At 28.4% G+C, this 20,147-nt stretch overlaps 1 protein-coding gene across 1 annotated transcript in view; it reads right to left on the bottom strand.

Moving 5' to 3' along the window:
* LOC107452704 (nephrin-like) overlaps positions 1–20,147 on the bottom strand; it is a 422,126-nt gene that overhangs the window by 57,264 nt on the left and 344,715 nt on the right. The window contains exons 17-18 of the mRNA XM_071188109.1: positions 9,923–10,204; positions 2,464–2,643 (exon numbers count right to left, since the gene is read on the bottom strand). Of these exons, the coding sequence (XP_071044210.1) occupies positions 2,464–2,643; positions 9,923–10,204 (462 nt within the window). The remainder of the gene's footprint in view (positions 1–2,463; positions 2,644–9,922; positions 10,205–20,147) is intronic.

Here is a 20,147-nt window from a genome sequence, read left to right as displayed (position 1 = left end):
AAAGCCAACGGATACCCAACAAACGTAATTAAATTTTATACTAAATCACTGAGTATTTGTGCTTTTAACTTAATAATTGAATACATTTTCCTAAAGTTTTTCTAGTTATCTAGATTGATTTTTTTACTACGTGAAAGTACAATTCGGAAAAATCAGTGGTTAACCAACTCTAAAATGCAGTGGCTAACTATCAGTGATTAACCAATAACTTCTTTCCATATTATTTAATAAATGTTAATTACTTTTATAAAACTCATTGAATTAAAATGTTATATTTAATCTTTGACTTTCATTCATTAGCTTTGAAGTTTATATTATTAATTTGGTCAAATTCAGTTTTTGGGCCAATCTATGGTAACAGACTATTTATATTTCGCGTTAATCACGTTACAGATACATGCATAAAGACATTATATTTGTTAGAAATTTAGCGAGGAATCACAAATTGGTTAAATATCAATTTGAATAAGTTTATTTGATGGAAAAAGAAGCATTTTCAATATTAGGAGAGGGATCAAAATATCAAAATGGATGAGCTTTCAAATTGATGTGTAGTTAATATCTATGCTTGAATATATTAATATCTAAATTATTGAGTAAATGTGGTTTACAGCATTCATGAACTTTGCGATTAAAATATTTACAATATTAGCAATCATATTAAGTCAGAATATAATTTTCACTTATCTAAACAACTATACGCAATATTTTGCCATCTAATATTTTAATAATATATTGCGTATTTTAAAATGTATTTATTCCAATTCATTTTAATAAATTATAAATTTCGCTTCTTCACAAAAATGCCTTGTCTTGTAGTGTTTGCAATATTTGGAAAAATTATTATCGTAAATAGTATTACACAAAATAACATATTTTGTTACATAGATACAGACTTTTATTTCGCCGCTAAAAGCAATCTTCAATAAAGCTAATTTATATTCGAAAACTGGTAGATTCACTTATTTTATATTAAAATTGTATGCATGAAGGAATTTATATGGATATCAATTATGATATACTTAAACTCAACAATTTTATAATGGTGTTAACTATAGCTTTGTAAAACATAATGAACATTACTTTTTTGTAATAGTTAAAACTATTTTGTATACACCATTTTGAATTAAACACAAACCATTTTTGCTAAACTCATATTTCGGATGTAATCATTCATCTGTAAACCGATAATTTAAAGGAACTATGTTATAAAATTTCAATTAATTTTGAAGGGTCAGAAAATATTTTATCAGCATTGTTATTTTAAAAAGTTAAATTTATTCAAAATGCCCAAAGGGAAATATCGTTATAGATTTATAAGTTTCTAAATTTTGATAATATAGATACAACTCAAAAGAGTATTACAAATTAAATAAAAAAAAAATACGCTTTGAAGTTTTTAGATTTGACTGCTTGGCTTCTAAAGCAAAAGAATATTAAAATTTCATTTATTTCATTCTCAAAGGATATTATCAAAATAATTATTATTTGTAAGTAATCTAAGTATTTTCAGGTAATATATGTAAAATATATTTTAAATAAGTCTTCTTCTTAGAAATTATTAAGTCAATGAAAAAAAATTAAATTTTTTGCAAAGATTTTCCCGTATATTAATATAAAACTTGTTTATAATACCTGGTATTTCATCAGATTATAATAAAAATTGTTAAGAAATAATTTTAATAATTTTCGTACCTTTATTTATATAAATTCAAAAACATTTTTGCTAAAAAGTTTAAATATGAGTATCTAATGATAATAATTTTCGAACTCTTCGTGAAATATGTCTTGAAGAGAAAAACGAAATTTAACTTAAATATAAGAAGAGGAGTCTTAAGAGCCTTAACGGTACGAGTAAACACTCACAAAGCACAGGAAGAATCAAGTAATTCAAACACCTCTAAAGTTATAAAANTATATATATATACACTTGCAGTGATAAAAGTAAATTTTTCTTAATGTATAACATGGTATCAAGCATAAAAAATAATTATATTTAACAACAATCAAGTGAATATATCAAGTCAATTTCAATGCGATGCATTTTTTTTGTATTTTATTTTTAATTAATTAATTTCGTTAATTTTTAATTAATTTTCTTTTCATAATAATGTAGAAATCTGTCTTTTAATAATAATGTAATAAGTTGTGTAAGTTATAAGTTAATTATAAAGATATATATTGCAAGAACTAATTTACCACCCTTGAAATTAGTATGAAATATGAAATTTTCGCTCGCATGATTTCTCAAAAGCTCTTTCATGCTAAATGGATTTTACCACGATTGTTCCAAGACCTTCATATCATTTTAGATTTCATCATAAAAGGGTTGAGCAATAATTTAAGAGCCACGTGAATACCTAATTTTCTGATCAACTACTCTTACCAACTCGACAACTCTCAACAACTGGCTAAATAGTCTATGACTAAGTTGCTAATAGTCAAAATATTAAATTTACTCACCTGCTTGACGACCACGGCCATATCTTTTCCGTCGAATGTAAATTATACAGACTAATAAATTTGCAAGAACAATTAGACTCCCTATCACTGCAGCGGCAAGAAGCCAAGCCGGTAAAAACTCAACAGAATAATTGCTACTAGTTATTGGGCCAGATATTGTTGAATCCATTACAGGTAAACCTTAAAAAAATTAAAAAAAATTAGTTCTCATAATCAATAGTATAATGACAATTTCAAAGAAATCTATCGTGAAATCTAATGGAAAAGAAGGAAAACCAATCATCCAAACTTTAAAAATTAAGTGGAAGTCATACTTACGTGTATTTGTTTTCGATAATCTGAAAGTATACTTTCATTTACCCTTAATTCAGTTTGATGAAATAACGTATAACATTAAAGTGTCAAATTATTTTTCAAATTTTCTTCTGTATTTTATGAGAAGCTTTGATTCATTGGTGGGGCAAAATTTGAAAACAAATGATTACATCATAAACGAAAAATTATTTCAGCAAGATTTTAGAAAAATTGAATACCAGCACACCAAGACGAATGTTTAAAAGTCATATACACGTAATAATGACGGAATAGAATACATGTAATTATTAATTTCTAAGAAAAATATTAAACATAAATGTCATTTTTCTAATTTAATGCCAGATTGTTGTCCATAAGACCAGTAAAAATGCTGGATTAGTTTTCTAAATTTATTCAATTTGCCAATAAGATACTATAAAAATCATTAACATTGAGTCGTTATATTTAATAGGTGTTGGTTTAGAAAGAAATTTCTTTCCATATAATTTTGTTCTTTAAAATTACTTCTGTTTGGAATAATTAAATTATTATATTTAGAAATATTAATAATATTATCAAAATTGAAAAAAAAAGCTTCGTTGTTCAATATAATCAGGAAATGTGCTCAATTATTTTCCTTCTCATATAAGATGTACAAAGGTAACGATTTATCAATAAAAGCTAAAGAACATCTTTAGAGTTATGGCATAGTCTTTCTTCTACATCTGTTTAAGTATCACTGTGCGTGTATCATGTTCTCTGGGTAATGTAAATGATTTTATTGTCAAGATTAAACGCTGGTAGGGGAAGGGGGTTATCAGTAGAAAGAATAATCAGTCTATATGGGCGTGGTTAGTCAATCGCCTCCTACTATCTGGAGAATGAAGACAGACATTTTCAGGAAACTATCTGTGGTGCAAGGTATTTCATAAAGACCATCCTTAAGAGGCACTTTTAGAATCCTCAAAATTTTTGGAACCCGGTTGTTCAACGACAATTATAAAATAAAATATATTCAACAGATGCGGGTGACTAAGGGTGACTCTCGCCTCCTAATGAGGTACAGCGGGCTCGAATCCCAGCAATGGCTAGCCAATACGAATTCCACATCCGGTTCTTACCGATCACAGTGCTGACATAAAAATATCCTTTAGTTAGAGTTCCCTTGCCACCAAGCTAAACATGGAAGGTTTTCGTAGTTTTCCACTCCATGTAACGCAAATGAGGGTTGGCTCCCTCAAAAAATCTTCCCCGAAAGGAAAAGCTACGGGGTTAACAATTGCTAGTCGTGAGGTAAGAATTGGGTCGTCTGTTCAACGACAGTTATAAAATATAACATGAAATATATTTACCATTTTATTTTAAATTATTTTATAATTTCTATTCCCTTTAGGGCAAAAATGCTACTAGCGAACTGAATAATGCGAATAATGCTACTACTGAATAATGCGAATTATTCTGAAAGTTATAAAAAAAAACTATTAATGAAATTATTATTATTCTGAAAATTATGAAAAAAATTGTTAATTAAATTATTATTATTTTGAAAATTATAAAATAAATTATTAATGAAATTATAATTATTCTGAAAATTATAAAATAAATTATTAATAAAATTATTATTATTATAAAAATTATGAAATAAATTATTAATGGAATTATTATCATTCTGTAAATAATAAAATAATTTATTAATAAAAACTTTGAGCAAAATATTTACAGATTAACTAAATGATTTTCTCTTATATTGAATTTAACTTTCACAGTCTCTGAAAGGTTGAAATGATATGTTTATTTAAACGCACTTGAAGAGCTGAGGAAAATTTTTAACTTTATGTTTAATTTCAGTAAATAAATATTTTTTAAAGTTTATTTATAGTTTTAATTTTGACAAATGTCTCTGAAATGCAAATCACATAGACAATAAAATACATTAAAGTAAAAAAAGGGGCCAATTCCTTTGGGATGAAACTCATAAGGAAGACATTTAAAATCTTTTTACCAAATCAGAATGGTAACTTAATGTTTTTTTTTCTTTTTTGTGCGGTTAGTAATATTTCAATTTCATTAACTGTGAGAATAAAAAAAATGCTCTTCACTTTATTTCATCTTTTATTTCTTATGAAATTTAATAATGTTGAAAGTGCTCATTAAAAAAAGAATATTTTAACTGAAATACTAAAATTGTTTAGAATGGAAGTAAAATTATTTTTGAAGCCAGTGAATTAATGCATTCATTCTATGCCAATTCGGTCTTAAATAAAAATATATTTCATTTTTAGAATTCGAAAAAAAAAATTCCTTTTTATTTTTGTACTTTATAAAATGAGGGTTCTATACTTAAATTAGAAATATAAGCAAGGTTTACAATCAAAAATAAATTGCACTTAAAAATCAGCCTTAATCTTATCTAGCATATAAAAAGTTCTTAGAACAAAAAAAAAATATGTAAATATATATATCGATACATATTAAATTAATATGATAAAAAAACAGGAAAATGTGCACAGAATTGAAGACCAAAAAAAAATTTTTTAAGTCAGTTAAACCTTCCATTTTTTTATCTGTGTTTAGAATTTGATGAAGCATAAAGTATTGACTTTCATCACAAATTATTTTCGGAACAAAAAAATGAATAAAGAAAAAAATTTGTTCACGTATAATACACAATTCTTTATTATTGTACTTACAAGTAAAAGTTTTTGCTACCTTCCTTAATTAGTTTATTAACTATGCATATTATATTGCAATTCTAAAATAAAGCAGGTTTTAAATTTCTGCCATTTATTTATTATTATTAGTCCCTTTATTGTTTATTAGAGTATTAAAACATGTTTGATTTTTTTTAAATTTCTTGTTTTTAGATATTCTTCTGCATTTAAGATTTAAAAAAAATGCTCCGTCTATGACCCTGTGTCCTTCATTGACCTATTCTGCGTAGATTCAAATTATTTTAATTTTTGATAAAGGCCTTCAAGGAGTCAATAAGGTGTCAAAATGCTTAATAACATTTAATGAAAACACAAAAATTTGATTAAATAATTTCAGATTTTTTTAAGAATTTCTATTCATAAAACTGCAATTATAATATCTTTAGCTAAACTATATAAATAAAATCTTCCTCATCACACATTTTACAAACAATTTAAAATTAAATATTTAAAGGAATCTCAAAATAAGCCTGTAAAAAATAAAAATCCTTTTGAGAAGCATTTTTATACTCAAAATGTTTAAAAACTACAATCGGGTTTTCAATGAATTCTTACTTAGAAAACTTTAATTTAGCATTAATGGCACACACTCGTTTCAGCAACACCACCAGCTGCCGTGAGAATTAAAGAGATGATAAATTCTGATTTCCCTACAAGAGCTATAAATAATCTTTTGTGGGCAGGGATATATGAAGCTATACAGAGAATCTTCCAAAACTTTTTGACAGCGCTTAATGGAATTACGTGTTTGAAACTGCCTACTAGATCATTGAATACGATGTCACATAACTCCCATCGACGCTATATTTATTCTTAAACGTCAACATTAGAAGGAAATAAACCCATTGGCGTTTATACTGCCTCAAGCAATATGTTTCAAATTTCAATTTCATGCCAAAAAAGGAAAGAACTATTTCAAACTGTTGATAGAGGAATGTTTGGAGAGCCTGGATTTCTTATCACCGCTTTCGAATTTTAAAGACTAGTAAAGAAACAATTTTTTCTCTTTCAATATGTATTTAAGGAATGATAAAATTTAAATGCATATTCGAAATAAATGTTTAAATGAGTTTTGCGTAGCATGTTCGCCTGTATTTTTCTAAAACATAAATAAATTTATAACGTGAGCATGCGCGAAATATTTTTTCAATGAATTGAAAATTTGTTTTAAAAATCAATATTACTAATAAAGATTTGAAATGCAAGTAAAGTCATTCTGAAATTTGTAAAATCAGACTGCAAACATCAATAATACATATTTTTAGCAAAGTACAAAAATAGTTTAAACTTAGTTTATCTATAGTGTTTGAAACCGGAATTAAACATTTCGACAGATTTTTGTTGTCAACGCTTAGTAACTATGCTGAAGAAATTGAGAAGGAAAATTATTATTTTAATGAAAGCAAAGTGGCTCCTCTCCCTGTTCAAAGAAAGGTTTAATTATATCTTTTCAGATCGATTTGCGTTTTAAACTCGTTATGTTTATAGTTCATTTTCTCCGGTGACTGCCCCTGATAACTTATGAATGCATTACAAAAAAAAAAAAATTCAATTAAATCAGAAAATTTGATTTTTTAATAATTATAATTTTTGAGTTATTCAACTTAATATGTTGTTACAATGCTGTTGTTTTTCGAGCGAATCCAAGGTAACGGACAAATTAGATCGGTTCTTAACTGTAGTATGATCAAACCTTAAAAAAATTTCCACCTGCCTTTATAATGCTTTAATTTCACTTTTTAAAATCTGGCAACTTATTTATGGAAATATATTATTGAATAACTTTGGCAAGTTAGTCGTAGGAACATGGCGTATTTATCTTTTCTACCTTTATAGATTCCTTTTCGTGTTTTTTTTATTTAATTTTCTGTATTGCATTTACTTGAGTCTTATGTAAATGAATCAGTCTTATCTTTTGGTTTTCCTCACGCTGCTGTATTGATATATTTTGATTTGGTGACACTAATGCTATAACAGAAAACACTAAATTTTGCCGATATGATCGTGAGGGTTGAAAAAGAGATTACATACTTTCATTTCAATTTGCCATTTTCTAATTTTTAATATTTTTTAAATTCTTTTTAATTTTCTTTTGTTTAAAGTCTTTTATTTTTTTTTAAAAAATTTCTCTTCGATACTCTACTTTTCTTTATATAATTATCTTATATTGAGAATTATGGGTACATACTTTCAGCTTATGTGCAATAAATAAAACTTAATTATTCTTAGTAAATTTCTTTTTTCCGTCATAATTAACCTTTCTTAAGCCAAGTAAAGATATTATAAATTTTGTAGTAATATTTACATTGAAATATGCTTGAAGTACATTGATTAAGACATAAATAATGCCTGGTGCATGAATAATAATACTTCATATAATGGTGTGTATACACATAATTAGCCAAAGCAATCATTTAGTAAAAGACTAGTATTTTATGATATTTGTTTTATTTTTTTTTACAGAACTTGAAATTTTAATCTATCATAAAAACAGGATAAATCGAGTGGAATAATTATAAATTTTCAAAAAGTGGAGTTTGTCAATAACCATTTAAAATAAAATAAAAATAAAAATTGAAAATTCCTTAACAGAAAGAGCTTTCTCCAATTGAATTATTATGTATTAGAGATGTTCAGTATCCTTGAAAATAGCATAAAAATAAAATTAGAGAACGATATACGTCACAGTGTTAATAAATAATATGTATTGATATAGTGCGACTTCGCACTTTTAGCCGAATAAAATGGGCTATCTTTTAATTAGTTAATTACTGCTTTAGAAAGTTGTATATATATATATATATATATATATATATAGCTATTTTTATGGGANATATATATATATATATATATATATATATAAATCATAGTAATAATAGACTAACTAAAACAGTAATAAAATAAAAATAAATCTTGAATATTCTCTCAGTAGTTGTGTGATGAATAGTTTATATAGTTTGAAACTCTTTAAGCGTTAAAGATGAAACTTTCTCATTAAGAGGAACAAATTTAGTTGAAAATTAAATGAAAGATAAATGAAGCGAAAATTTACTTGAAATTTATATAACGTCACTGCTTTAAGACAAAATTATATTCTTTGTGTACTAATGACTTCTCATGCTTGGTTGAGCAATGTGATTGCTACTTTGTAACAAAAAAAAAACTTTATAAAAGTGACTGTTTCGTTGACAAACAATTATGTATATTAGTTGCAATTTGTTTACACTTCTTTAGAAATTATTAGAAGTCCTTGTCTTCAATAGATTTTAGAGAACTAAAATATTTATTTAAAATCTTCAAATCTGCTTTCAATTAGAAATCTGAACAAATATTTAAATTTAATTTGTCATCTAGTATAAATATTCATAAGATGTTCATTTTCGATAAATATTTTACCCTAAACATATACTTGATTTGAAACTAGAATTAAAATATTAATGACTTCGAATGTATTTAAAATCCATATATGATCAAGGTTAGCTTTCTTTAAAAATTATAATATGGTAATAATTAAAGTTTATGTAATTTATTGATGTACGTAGAGTATATTAAATTAATCAGCACATTATAAACTAACAGGTTTCCAAATTTATGATTAGTGTGTCATAAGGAAAATAGAGATTTAACGTGAATGAATTATTTTTATTATTTTTTTTAGGTAATAAGTTGATTTCGCTTTTTATCTAGGGATGGATCATAAATATTATGGAAATTATTTAACATTTGAAATTTAATAATTTTTGAAAAAGTTTATTTCAAGAAGTTTTAGTGACCAACACGATTGGGATAACATTTTATCGTCTAATCTTAATACATGGTTCAATATTTATGTACATACACTTTTTTTTATCCATTACTGTTGTCAATATAAGTTACGTATTTAAATGTATGTAATGCAATTACTGATAATGGAAATATTGATGTACTACTTTAAGAAGTACTTTATTCACATCTAATTTTTGAGAAAAATAATAACGTATTTATTAATTGCTCTTTGAAACTAAATGTCGCCACTTACACATCTCAAAATTTAAGTGATTTCCAGATCTATGAACATATTTGTATTCGCAGAAGATTTTTTAAGTGAAGATAATTGTACATAAGAGAGAAAAACGATCCTATGGTTTTTTCCGAGTGAATGGAATGCATTTTTAAAATATTGGTTTTTCTTTTACGGTTTTTGTGTTGTAATAACGGAGTTTATTAAGTAACTATCATAAAATATGTTAATTGTTATACGTTTGGTACATTTATTTCACGTGAAGATTAAAAAATATATTTTAAATTGGTAATGACGTTTATGGAATTCTAAAGTTGAGGCAATTTTCTTAGTACGAAATTCACTTAACATAGTTAGGAGCCATACAATCTAATTGCAATTTCCTAATAAGGATAAAGTTTATGCAAATAATGTTTTTTAAATTTCTATAAGTGAAGCATGATGAATGACTTACTTTTTGTTCGAAAGTTAATAGAAGGGGAAAATAAACTTTCTCCTAAAGAATTTTTAGCAGCAATTGAGATTTCGTATAAGGCTCCTTGCGAAAGTCCAGTAACTAAATAATTTGACGAATTTATAGGTATGTGCACATATGTATATGACATTTCTTGGTTCTTTCGAATTTTCAACTGAAATGTTTGAGATAGTCCGCCATCGAAACCTGGGCTCCAGACTAAAAGGGCACTTTGATGTGATACATTGAGCGCTTCTAAACCTTCAGGACTTTCTGGACCACCTAAGAGACAAAATATATATTATGTACTTAACTGATTTTAAATAGACTGGTTAAAGATATATTTAAAAAAAATATATAAACCTTTTATGTTCTAAAAATGCTTTTATAAATGTTTGATTAAAGATGCATTTCAATCTGAAAATCTTCAGTTTTCTAGTGATAACAGATTAGCAGCTTTTACATTTAAAAATTCGATCAAAAATAATATTTGAATGTTTAAATTAACCTGTGTTGTTATGGAACACTTAAAATTAAGATGGCTAAAATAAAAAGGTAAACCAGGGGTTAAAAGATTTAAAATTCCAATGGAAATATGTTGTCTCCAACACAGATTGCAGATAATATGTTTATATGATAAGGAAACCTCGTTGGTTAATCAGCCGTAATGGCTTGCTCGCCTCCTATTGGGTCAGTGGTAGACGAATCAAGGGGTAGAAACTTCTTGCTGTAAGGCTAACCATTGTAGGTTTTCATATTGTTAACGCAATTGCTGTTTAGCTCCCTCAAAAAGTACTGTAGTTAAAAATGTAGGTCAATGTAGCTAAAAAAGCAAAATTTTAGAAATCTCAGCACTTCTCTTTGCTAAAAAAAAACATTTATAAAAATGAAATTACACCTTTTTCTCTTAATCTTATAGTTCAAAACATGTATGATACAGTCATAAACACTCATGAAAAAATTAAACAATTATTTTAGATTATCGTGTCTGAGGTGGGGAAAATTGTGAAAAAATTGATTTTGAGATAAACGCATTTAAAGGTTGAAGATCATTAGTCTAAAAAATTATGTCACTGTAAGGACTCAAAACCAAATATTTACCAAAGTACAAGCAATTTTTTTCATTATTTCTCAATATTTTTCTTCATCTTGGAATAGTTTCAATATTACGTCTGAATAATTTTTAGGATCGTAAAAAGTTATATGTCGAAACACCTTTTTTTGAAATACCTTTTGCAGATTAAGAAAACGACTTAAGAATCATTTCTTTCATTTCTGCTATGTAATTATATAAATTTGAAAGAAAAAAAGTTAAATATTTTTAATGGACTTTTTTATGTCGAAAGCACAACAGTAAACACACTTGCACTTTATCTTTGAACAAGTTTATTAAGTTTAAGAAGCAAATAAGTAGCAAAACATCAGTAAATCAACAACAGCCATATGGATACCTTCTCCTTTTCAATTACACAGGCCTGCGATGAAAAAAATACAAGGGGTCTGACAGCTGAACTTAATGTATTTTTTGGTGCTGAAATGGAAAATAATAATTAAAAATGTCCATCACGTCACGTTTTTTAGAAAAATTCAATTTTACTGGAATTTTTATGAACATTTACCATAAAAAAATTTTCATTTTTGAATTTCTTCCCTTTTTGATGGATCAGCATTCTATTTTGGTCTAATCTATAAAAGTACGCCTCTATCACTACTTCCTGCCACCGTTCCTCTCTGTGTAACAATCTTTCTCTACCAATAGCGTCGCGAGAATCCTTATCTAGGTCCGCTGACCTCTCAGAAACACTAGCAAGCGTTATAGGGAGTCATTTTAAAGTTTTCTTTTTTTCTGTGCGTTTCGTGAAACATGGCTTTGAGTTCAAGACATTGGGAAAATTTCCCAGATGACTTTTGTTATCCATGCGGCGAATATAGTGTAGTTAAAAATCGCATGAGGAGCATTACAGACTATGTAAGACAACTTCATCTCGCATATTTTGACATGAAACTCGGAGATCAGGACAAATCTTGGGCACCTCATAAAGTTTGTGTGCAGTGTCTCAATGATCTACGCTTATGGCATCAAGGAAAGAAGACTGCTTTACGATTTGGAATTCTTATGACGTGGAGAGAGCCCCAAAACCACTTTGATGATTGTTACTTTTGTTCCTGCCATGTCCATGGGTATAACCGAAAAAATCAAAGACTAATATCTAAACCCGGCTCTCGTCCTGAACAAAATAAAATATATCGACCACAGTTGGACCATTTGCGGTGATTTGAAAGTTATCTCCATTCTTCTTGGTTAACAAGGGGGATATATAAAGTACCCATGTTTCATTTGTGAGTGAGACAGCCGTGACAAGACTCAACATTGATGGGTCAAAAAAGAATGGCCGAAAAGACAAAATCTTGACCCAGGCACCAAGAACGTTATTCGAAACAGCTTAGTTGATCCGAAAAAAGTATTGTTACATCCGCTACACATAAAATTAGGTGTAACGAAGCAGTCTGTCAAGGCTGTTCCAAAAGATGGCAATTGTTTCAAATATCTGTGCAAAAAGTTTCCAGGTCAGTTAAAAGAAGGAATATTTGTTGGTTCTGATAACCGCAAACTCATGAAGGATAACATGACAGAAACGGAACGGTTTGGGTTGCTTTCAAAGATGTCGTCAGTAAATTTCTGGGTAATTACAAGGATCCTGATTATAAGGAAATTGTAATGAAAATGCTGCATAATTTTAAAACGTTGGGTTGCTCCATGAGTAAAAAATGCATTTCCTTCACTCACATGTGGACTTTTTCCCTGAAAATTCAGGAGCAGTTAGCGAAGAACAAGGGGAAAGGTTCCATCAAGATATCAGAGATATTTAGCGTAAATATCAAGGAAGATGGGACAAGAACATGTTCACTGACTACTGTTGGATGATAGCTTGGGATAAACCTGAGATTAAGCATGAAATAAGATCATCAAAAATAAGTTTCAGAGGAAAACGAGTATATACTTAAATAGAAACTTTTCTCTTTTGTTTTTTGCTTGTTTCGTTTTTTGTCTCAAACTTTCATATACACATACACAATATTTGTTATTCTTGGTTAATCGTCAATTTTACATAAGTTATCTCAATAAAAACAAATTAAAGTGGTATGTTGGTGATTTTCTTTTAGAAACTGTTGTAAAAAGTTTGAACACAAAGAACTTATTGTTTTTCTCTTGACCAGAGGTGACTTCTGCTGTCTGGTAACAGTATTTTTTATTCATTTTAACCTATAAAAAATCAGTTGATAGCTCAAAAATCAATTTCTTTTCACAAGAATAAATTTTACATAGATCAAAATGAATAAAGAGAACAGTTACCGGATAGTACATGCAAAATTATTTGAGAGAATTCCTTTCCAAATAGGATTTTAGTAAAAACATTAATATCGATTTTATACAAAAATCCTGATGTGATTGGGGAAAATGAGGATCATTTTCAAAATCAGCACATCAAATAACATATAAATTAACAATAACTTCTCTTGTATTTTTCTAAAAGTTCAATTTCGCAGGCTTTGTGTTATTAGTACTATTCGTTTTTCAAGCATCTTTCATTTTTTTCGAGATAATTTAGATTATTATAAGGAATGTCTCGTAGATGCTGAAATTCGCTACTTGCCAAAATTAAAAAAAGTATACACAAGGCATTCCGGGAGAAAAATTTCAGCTTTTTCAAGGATAGTTATAAGTCTGATGTAACCTGAATTGAAATATATCAGGGCTAATAATGCTCCTAATCGAAATATTTCCAGTTCAATAACAGTCTAGGGAAAAATGTTGCAAAGCACATTATTGTTGCTCTTGTTACAATTCTGAGTTTTAACATGCAGTCACCAATTTAAAAACCTTTCATCACATATCTTTGTTTATGAAGGTTTTATAAGGTTAACTAGATTGCTTGATAGTCCGGTTCCATTTTCTTGAAGTTCATCTCTTGTAGCTTTTGCTGGTTGAAATTTACATCAATTATCAGGACCTTCTGAGCACTTACCATGAAGAGGATTGCTGGTATCCGAAACACTGCTTAACAATGAAGCATAGACAGCATTCATCATATTTTATAGATTACCTACATCGCTTCTAATTGCAATGCCATAGTAATTTTGATTTCAATCAGTCAGTTTGTAAGCCAGTTTCCCCTTCCTTCCTTCTTCCCTAGACCTTTATATACTTTTTCAATTGGCGTTAATGCCCACCTACGTATTTCTGCACATATCCAATGCATTCTAGTTTTGTTACAGAATCAATCCCGTAAGAGTTTTCAATACTTTCATACATTTTTAGTCACTATCACTATGATATTCATTAAACTGCATAATCCGGATATAGAACAGTTCGAAAAAAAAGCATTGGATGCCATCAACCTCCATATTTCTTGCAGAACATTTATAATTTGCACACTCGTGATCCGCTGACTTGAATACTGAGCTATTGCTTAAATGTCCAGTATTTGGCAGGTATTGATTCAAACAGCACTTATACAACCATTTAAGGATGAGTTGCCTCGCAGTTGCAATGTACTATTCACTGACATCCACATTCCACTGATATTCCACTTCTTCATTAGAAATTTAACTTTCAGTCAGTGCAGAAGTATCGTTTTCTTGCTCTCAAAATTCAACAATTGACAATAATTCCTTCTCTTGATTGTGAAAAGCAAGTTTTGAAAGAAATGGTAAGTCTCAGAAAGGAATATAATGTTTTGCCAGCTGAAAATCTTTTTCCAATGATACTGAGAACCAAAACAACATAACTATTTATGAAGGAAGAATTGTTATGCTGTCCTGTTGAAGGAGAAGCTTTCAAAAAAGGACAAGTATTTGCTCTTTATGATCATGTTGGAGCATAATCCCCTCACAGAGTCTTCCACTAGTTCCAATCTCCGAAAGAAACATTCTGAGTAACATACCACAGTAAAGATTAAGTTGTCAAATTGACAATTTTGTTATCTCCAAATTAACGTTCAACTAATTCAGGGCTTGTTTTCAACTATTTAGAGCTAGATGATTCCCCATTCTGAATATCTGTTGCTTCTTCATTCGCATCAGATGTAAATGGGCTCTTATTAAAACGCCCATTTGCTTCTTAGAAAGCTTTAGGCATTATTTAATTATAATTCGTCTAAAAAAAGACAGTTTTTGACGTCTAAAAAAAGACAGTATAAACGAGTAAATAATGCAGATAACGGCGGAAAAATATTAACGTCAAAACATAGACAAATTAAAAATCTTGTCACTATTCCAATCATTCTGTTGCTAAGTATCGCAAACTTGCGAAAATTATTGCAAAGTCTGCAAAAATGTTGCGAAACCAAATCTTCCATTAGAAATACACTGGATGTTATTTTTTCTCTGAATTATGTTAGAATTACATAACTTTTTTGCAAATTTTCTAATTATGCTGCGTATTTAGAGTCTGACTGCTAAATTTAGCTTCATATCAAAAGAGTTTTCAGAAAAAAAACTGAAATAAAAATAGAACTTATGAACCAAAAAATGTAAAATTAAAAAAAAACGCAAAATAAAGGAAGCAAGCAAAAATTAGGAAATAAAAATCAAGAAAATACTGAGAAAATCAACTTATGGCACCTTCGTACTGGAGTAAAGGAGCTCGTTTGATTTGTTAGTTACCTAGAACTGACTCGAATCTGAATGTGCGCAAGGCAATAATATTATACTGGATAATTCAAAATTTAAAATTATAAGACAGAAAATCATTTTATGAGTTCTATATACTTTTGCGCAGTAAAAAGTACTTATTTTTCTTCATTACTCTCGCTTTTTTTATCCCTTTTTCCTTTATATATATATATATATATATATATACTGGGCTATTCATAATTCCCTCCGGGGTCTCGAAGCGCTATAGTAAAAAAACGAAGACGAATATGGCAAAAAAGAACATATGAAATTATTCCTAAAGTATTCAAGTTTTAATTTAAGCAGTTGCCGGTAGATGGCAGTACCATGTACCACTGAAGCCAGTTGTAGTAAAGAAAAATGGCGTTTACAGGCGGAGGGAATTATGAATAACCCTATATATATATATATATATCATAAATTTTGTGTATATATATACACAAAATTTATAAATATTAACATATTATTCAACATATTATGCCGAAGTGACTTGTTGCACATACACAGCAGAAGATTACAAGAATAGTAATTTCAGAAATGTTTCTGCGAGTACCTGTTCAGGAATAATTCGAAGGAATGTCAGAGAAATGCAAACATTTTTCATAACATTTCAATCACGATGTTGCAGAAAACAATTTTTAGAACATTATTACATTTCTTCCTAACTGTTATGCATTTGTTGCTGTGATTTTGTGAGCGTCACGAGTATTTATTAAAGTAAAAGATATCCCTTCCGTAGGGAAAAAAGAAACAGTAAATTCCCCTTTCAACACTCAAGTATCGATGTTTGCAAAGATCATAAACATGATACATAGAATTTTCTATAAATAGCTAATAGGGTGATAGCAAAATAAAGAAATGACGGAAAAATGCGATTCAGTTGGCGACTTAAATGAATAATGGAATTTTCAACTCTGCTAAAATTGTTGACATAAACGATATTGCGGCGCTTTCCGCTTTCTCCAATGGTGCGTGGCGAACTTTTTGGCAAAGAATTACTTAATGGGTGTTATAAGGAAAGTAATAATCCTTTTCCTAGAAAGAAAATAAAACGTCTTATTTAAAGACATCGTACGACATTCAAAAAATATGTTCTTAGTAACAGAGAAAAGTTGCAAAAACTGTAAAAGCCTTTTATTCATTTATTTATTATGAAAAATTATAGTGTTTATTTAGTGATGTTGTCAAACTATTTAATAAACTTTTTTACAACACCCTTTGTTTAGTTAAAAAGGATTACAAAATTGATGAAAATGCTAATAATTCACAATTAGTACTCTCATTAGTTGCCACATTTGTCACTGATACTTATGATAAATCGTTTGAGTTTTTATTTATGAATAGTGTGAGTTTTATAGTTTAAGAAGGTATTCATGCTATCTTTCATATAAGGCAATTTTTTTGTTTTGATTGAATAATTGTCAAATTTTGTGCAATCAGTTATAATGTTATCAGTTTCAGATCTGCGAAGGACGAGCCATTGTTTTATGATTTTTACCATCATATAAATAATCCATTTTATCTTCCAGCTGGTTATACTATAGTAAATAATAGTTTGTAAAAAGAAACTTCACATTTATGGATTATTTTATCGATTAGATTAATAAATTTTTTATTCATATTTTTTTAAATATCATAACATAAACTCTGAAGGACATATCAAGTATTTATGTGTTTTTTTTCTTCTGATTTTTAACAGACGTCTTGATTTTTAAGTAATCTGATAATCCTGTTGTTTTATAAATTTAATGTTATTTTTTCTCTTCAAATCATGAAAATATCAAGCCATTTCACATTACTGCAAGAATCATATCTCAAAGCACTTAATGCATTATAAGTGTCGCAAAAAAAACTATAGATATGGATGTTACAGCTTTTAATTTATGTGCTGTTATTTTTGAAAGCAGAAAGAGTCTATTTAGAAAGTGGTTCAAGTTCGAGACTTTTTAAGGGTTATGCTTAACTTTTAATGAGATTGAAAATATTAGCCAACTTAAATCAATTCGAGAGATGTTTTAATACTGTAATTCAATGGTACATTAAAATTCAACAATCGTAATTAAAATCGTTAAAGTATAAACAAATAAACGACTTTTTACATCCAAATAGACTTATTACACGTTCAAAATTAACGGCTCATATCTATGAGAAGCATATAGCATGTGGGCTACCAATGCGACGAAGAATCAGGCTCTATTCCAGATGAAGACTGGAAATCTATCCGGTTTCAGATCGAGGGGTGCCAACTTGTCCAATGGTTGTCATTGCTTCCACCATATCGTTTGTCTTGAAATTGTGAACCAAAGAATACAGAAAGAAAAAGAAGTCCAGCTCTTCGAATACGTAACTAACGCTGAGAACTGTTCGGTGTGATTGCTGTGCTAGGAAAACAACTTACAGGGTAAGCAACATACTCAAATTTAGCAGAGAATTATATCTATAAAGTTCCAGCGCATGTGCGTAATAAGTGATTGTCAGGAGGTACGTCACCTGAGAACCGCTAGTTGGACGACTCTACGTGAATGGTTGGGTATTCTGCCTCCCGCACCAAAAGTTCATTCTTTTTTCTCCTTGTTAAAATATGTTAGCAGATGTAATCAACATCGATGATATAAATGTATTCTTAGGGTAAAATCTTAATTGATAGTACAGTACTGTTCATCAATAGTGTGAAAATGCTAATCAAACCAATAATAAATAAAAAGAAAAAACCTTTCTTTTCCCCAACAACCGTAGTGGTTTGGGAGAGAGGAGATTGCAAACCCGTTTCAAGAACTTCTGCTGCTGTGCCTGTTTTTTTCCCGTTTTCGCAGCAACCACACCAAACTTTGGGGGACTTATTAACATTATGTTTATTGTAACTAGCCTTCTTTCTCTGTATATATTCTTTGAATTAATGCACAAGATCCCACTGGCCGAGTAATTGACTGTTACTTGGGTGCTTCCTATGTGTAGCATATTTAAAACGAAGAAGTAAATTTGTCTCATTTCTATCAGCAATTTATTACAAACACATACGTTTGAAAAGAGTGAATCAATTTAGTAAGTACTGATGATATCAACAATAAGTCTGCAACAGAAAAGGCTAAAATTTGAAATCCAAAAGTAGTGTGCCTTAAATAGTTTCTCCGAATTGAGATTTAATTTAAGAAATTCAATTTTTGAACTGAAGTCATTCGTTAAGTTTCGTTTCCTTTTGTTCTCTTAAAAAAATTGCATACAATTGGGATTATTGATTGTTCTTTTTATAAGCAGATAACAAAAAAATAACAGAAACCATATGTTCTCATGCAACATATGGTTCAGTAATTTGTTTCTGTAAATTTTACCGAATGCAACAAAAAACTTTTATAAGTGACTATTTTTATTTGATTAGAGATATTTTGAAGCTGTCTGGAGAATGCATTAGTAAAATATGAATGTACGATTTCCCGCAGGAAATTTTTTTCAACACTTGACCCTGTAGAAAATCTGAAAGAAAGAGAAATAAAATAAGGAAAAGCATTTAGATGTTTTCTTTGACGTAATTTAATATTAGCAAGCTCGTTTTAAAAATAAATCTCGAAAAAATGTAAAAGTAATAAACTTCGGAAATTAAAATTTGCCACTTTCTATTTCTTGTAGAGTTATGAAAGTATTCTTTTATAACAGTGTTTAATAAAAATAAATGAAAGCTTAATGGTAATTTTTATAACAGTAACTTTCATAAATTGCTGGAGATTTTGATCGGAACAGTTTATGTATTTGTGTTTGTTAAGATAAATAAAAGGACATAAGTTTTCCTTAAAATAATTCCCAATACCAAACGAAAAAAATGAGGCTTTTCAAAATTATTTATTTCTTATTCATTACTCTCTTAGCTATTATTATGATATTTTTTTCAAAAAGAAAAGTAATATTGTTAGAGAGATTAGATGGTGTAAATTGAGAGTATTATACCACGTGGATAATTTGCAATTTTTTTCAACTCGTAAGGGAAATTTTAGCTTTTGAAATTGAATATAAATAAAAAAATACTGTTTGAATTATTTGATGTATAACACTTACAGTTATTTCTGTAAGCTTAGATCAACGGAAAAATGCATGGAACTTCTTATGTATGAGCAGATCTCAACAGGTGGGAACGTACAAAATACTAAACTTGAAGCTATAACAACAATTAAGTTTAAATTAATTGAGAGTGAAAATTTTGAATCAATTTATATTTCTGTCTAGCTATAGGGGTTAACGTAAACTAACGCAAAAGGCATTCTATATAGTCATAAAATGTTATTATTTCTTTCCAAATGGGCTGATTTTGAGCATTCATGATGATAACTGATCCCATGTAACAAAAATTATTATTTCTTTGAAAATAATTTTTAGAAATTTTTAGGAAAAAAATAAGAGCACAAAGTTTAAAAAAAGATGGTTATATGATATTATCCTTATCAAATGACAGCTATTTTTTCTATTTATGTCATTGTACAAAAGATTTTAGAAAGAGCAATTAATTGCTTTAATGCATGGTTAAAAGAGTAACATACCCGCAAATATATATATATATATA

Source organism: Parasteatoda tepidariorum, chromosome X2 (assembly GCF_043381705.1).
Source record: "Parasteatoda tepidariorum isolate YZ-2023 chromosome X2, CAS_Ptep_4.0, whole genome shotgun sequence".
NCBI classification, from domain to species: Eukaryota; Metazoa; Arthropoda; class Arachnida; order Araneae; family Theridiidae; genus Parasteatoda; species Parasteatoda tepidariorum.
This window is presented reverse-complemented; position numbering and strand designations above follow the sequence as displayed.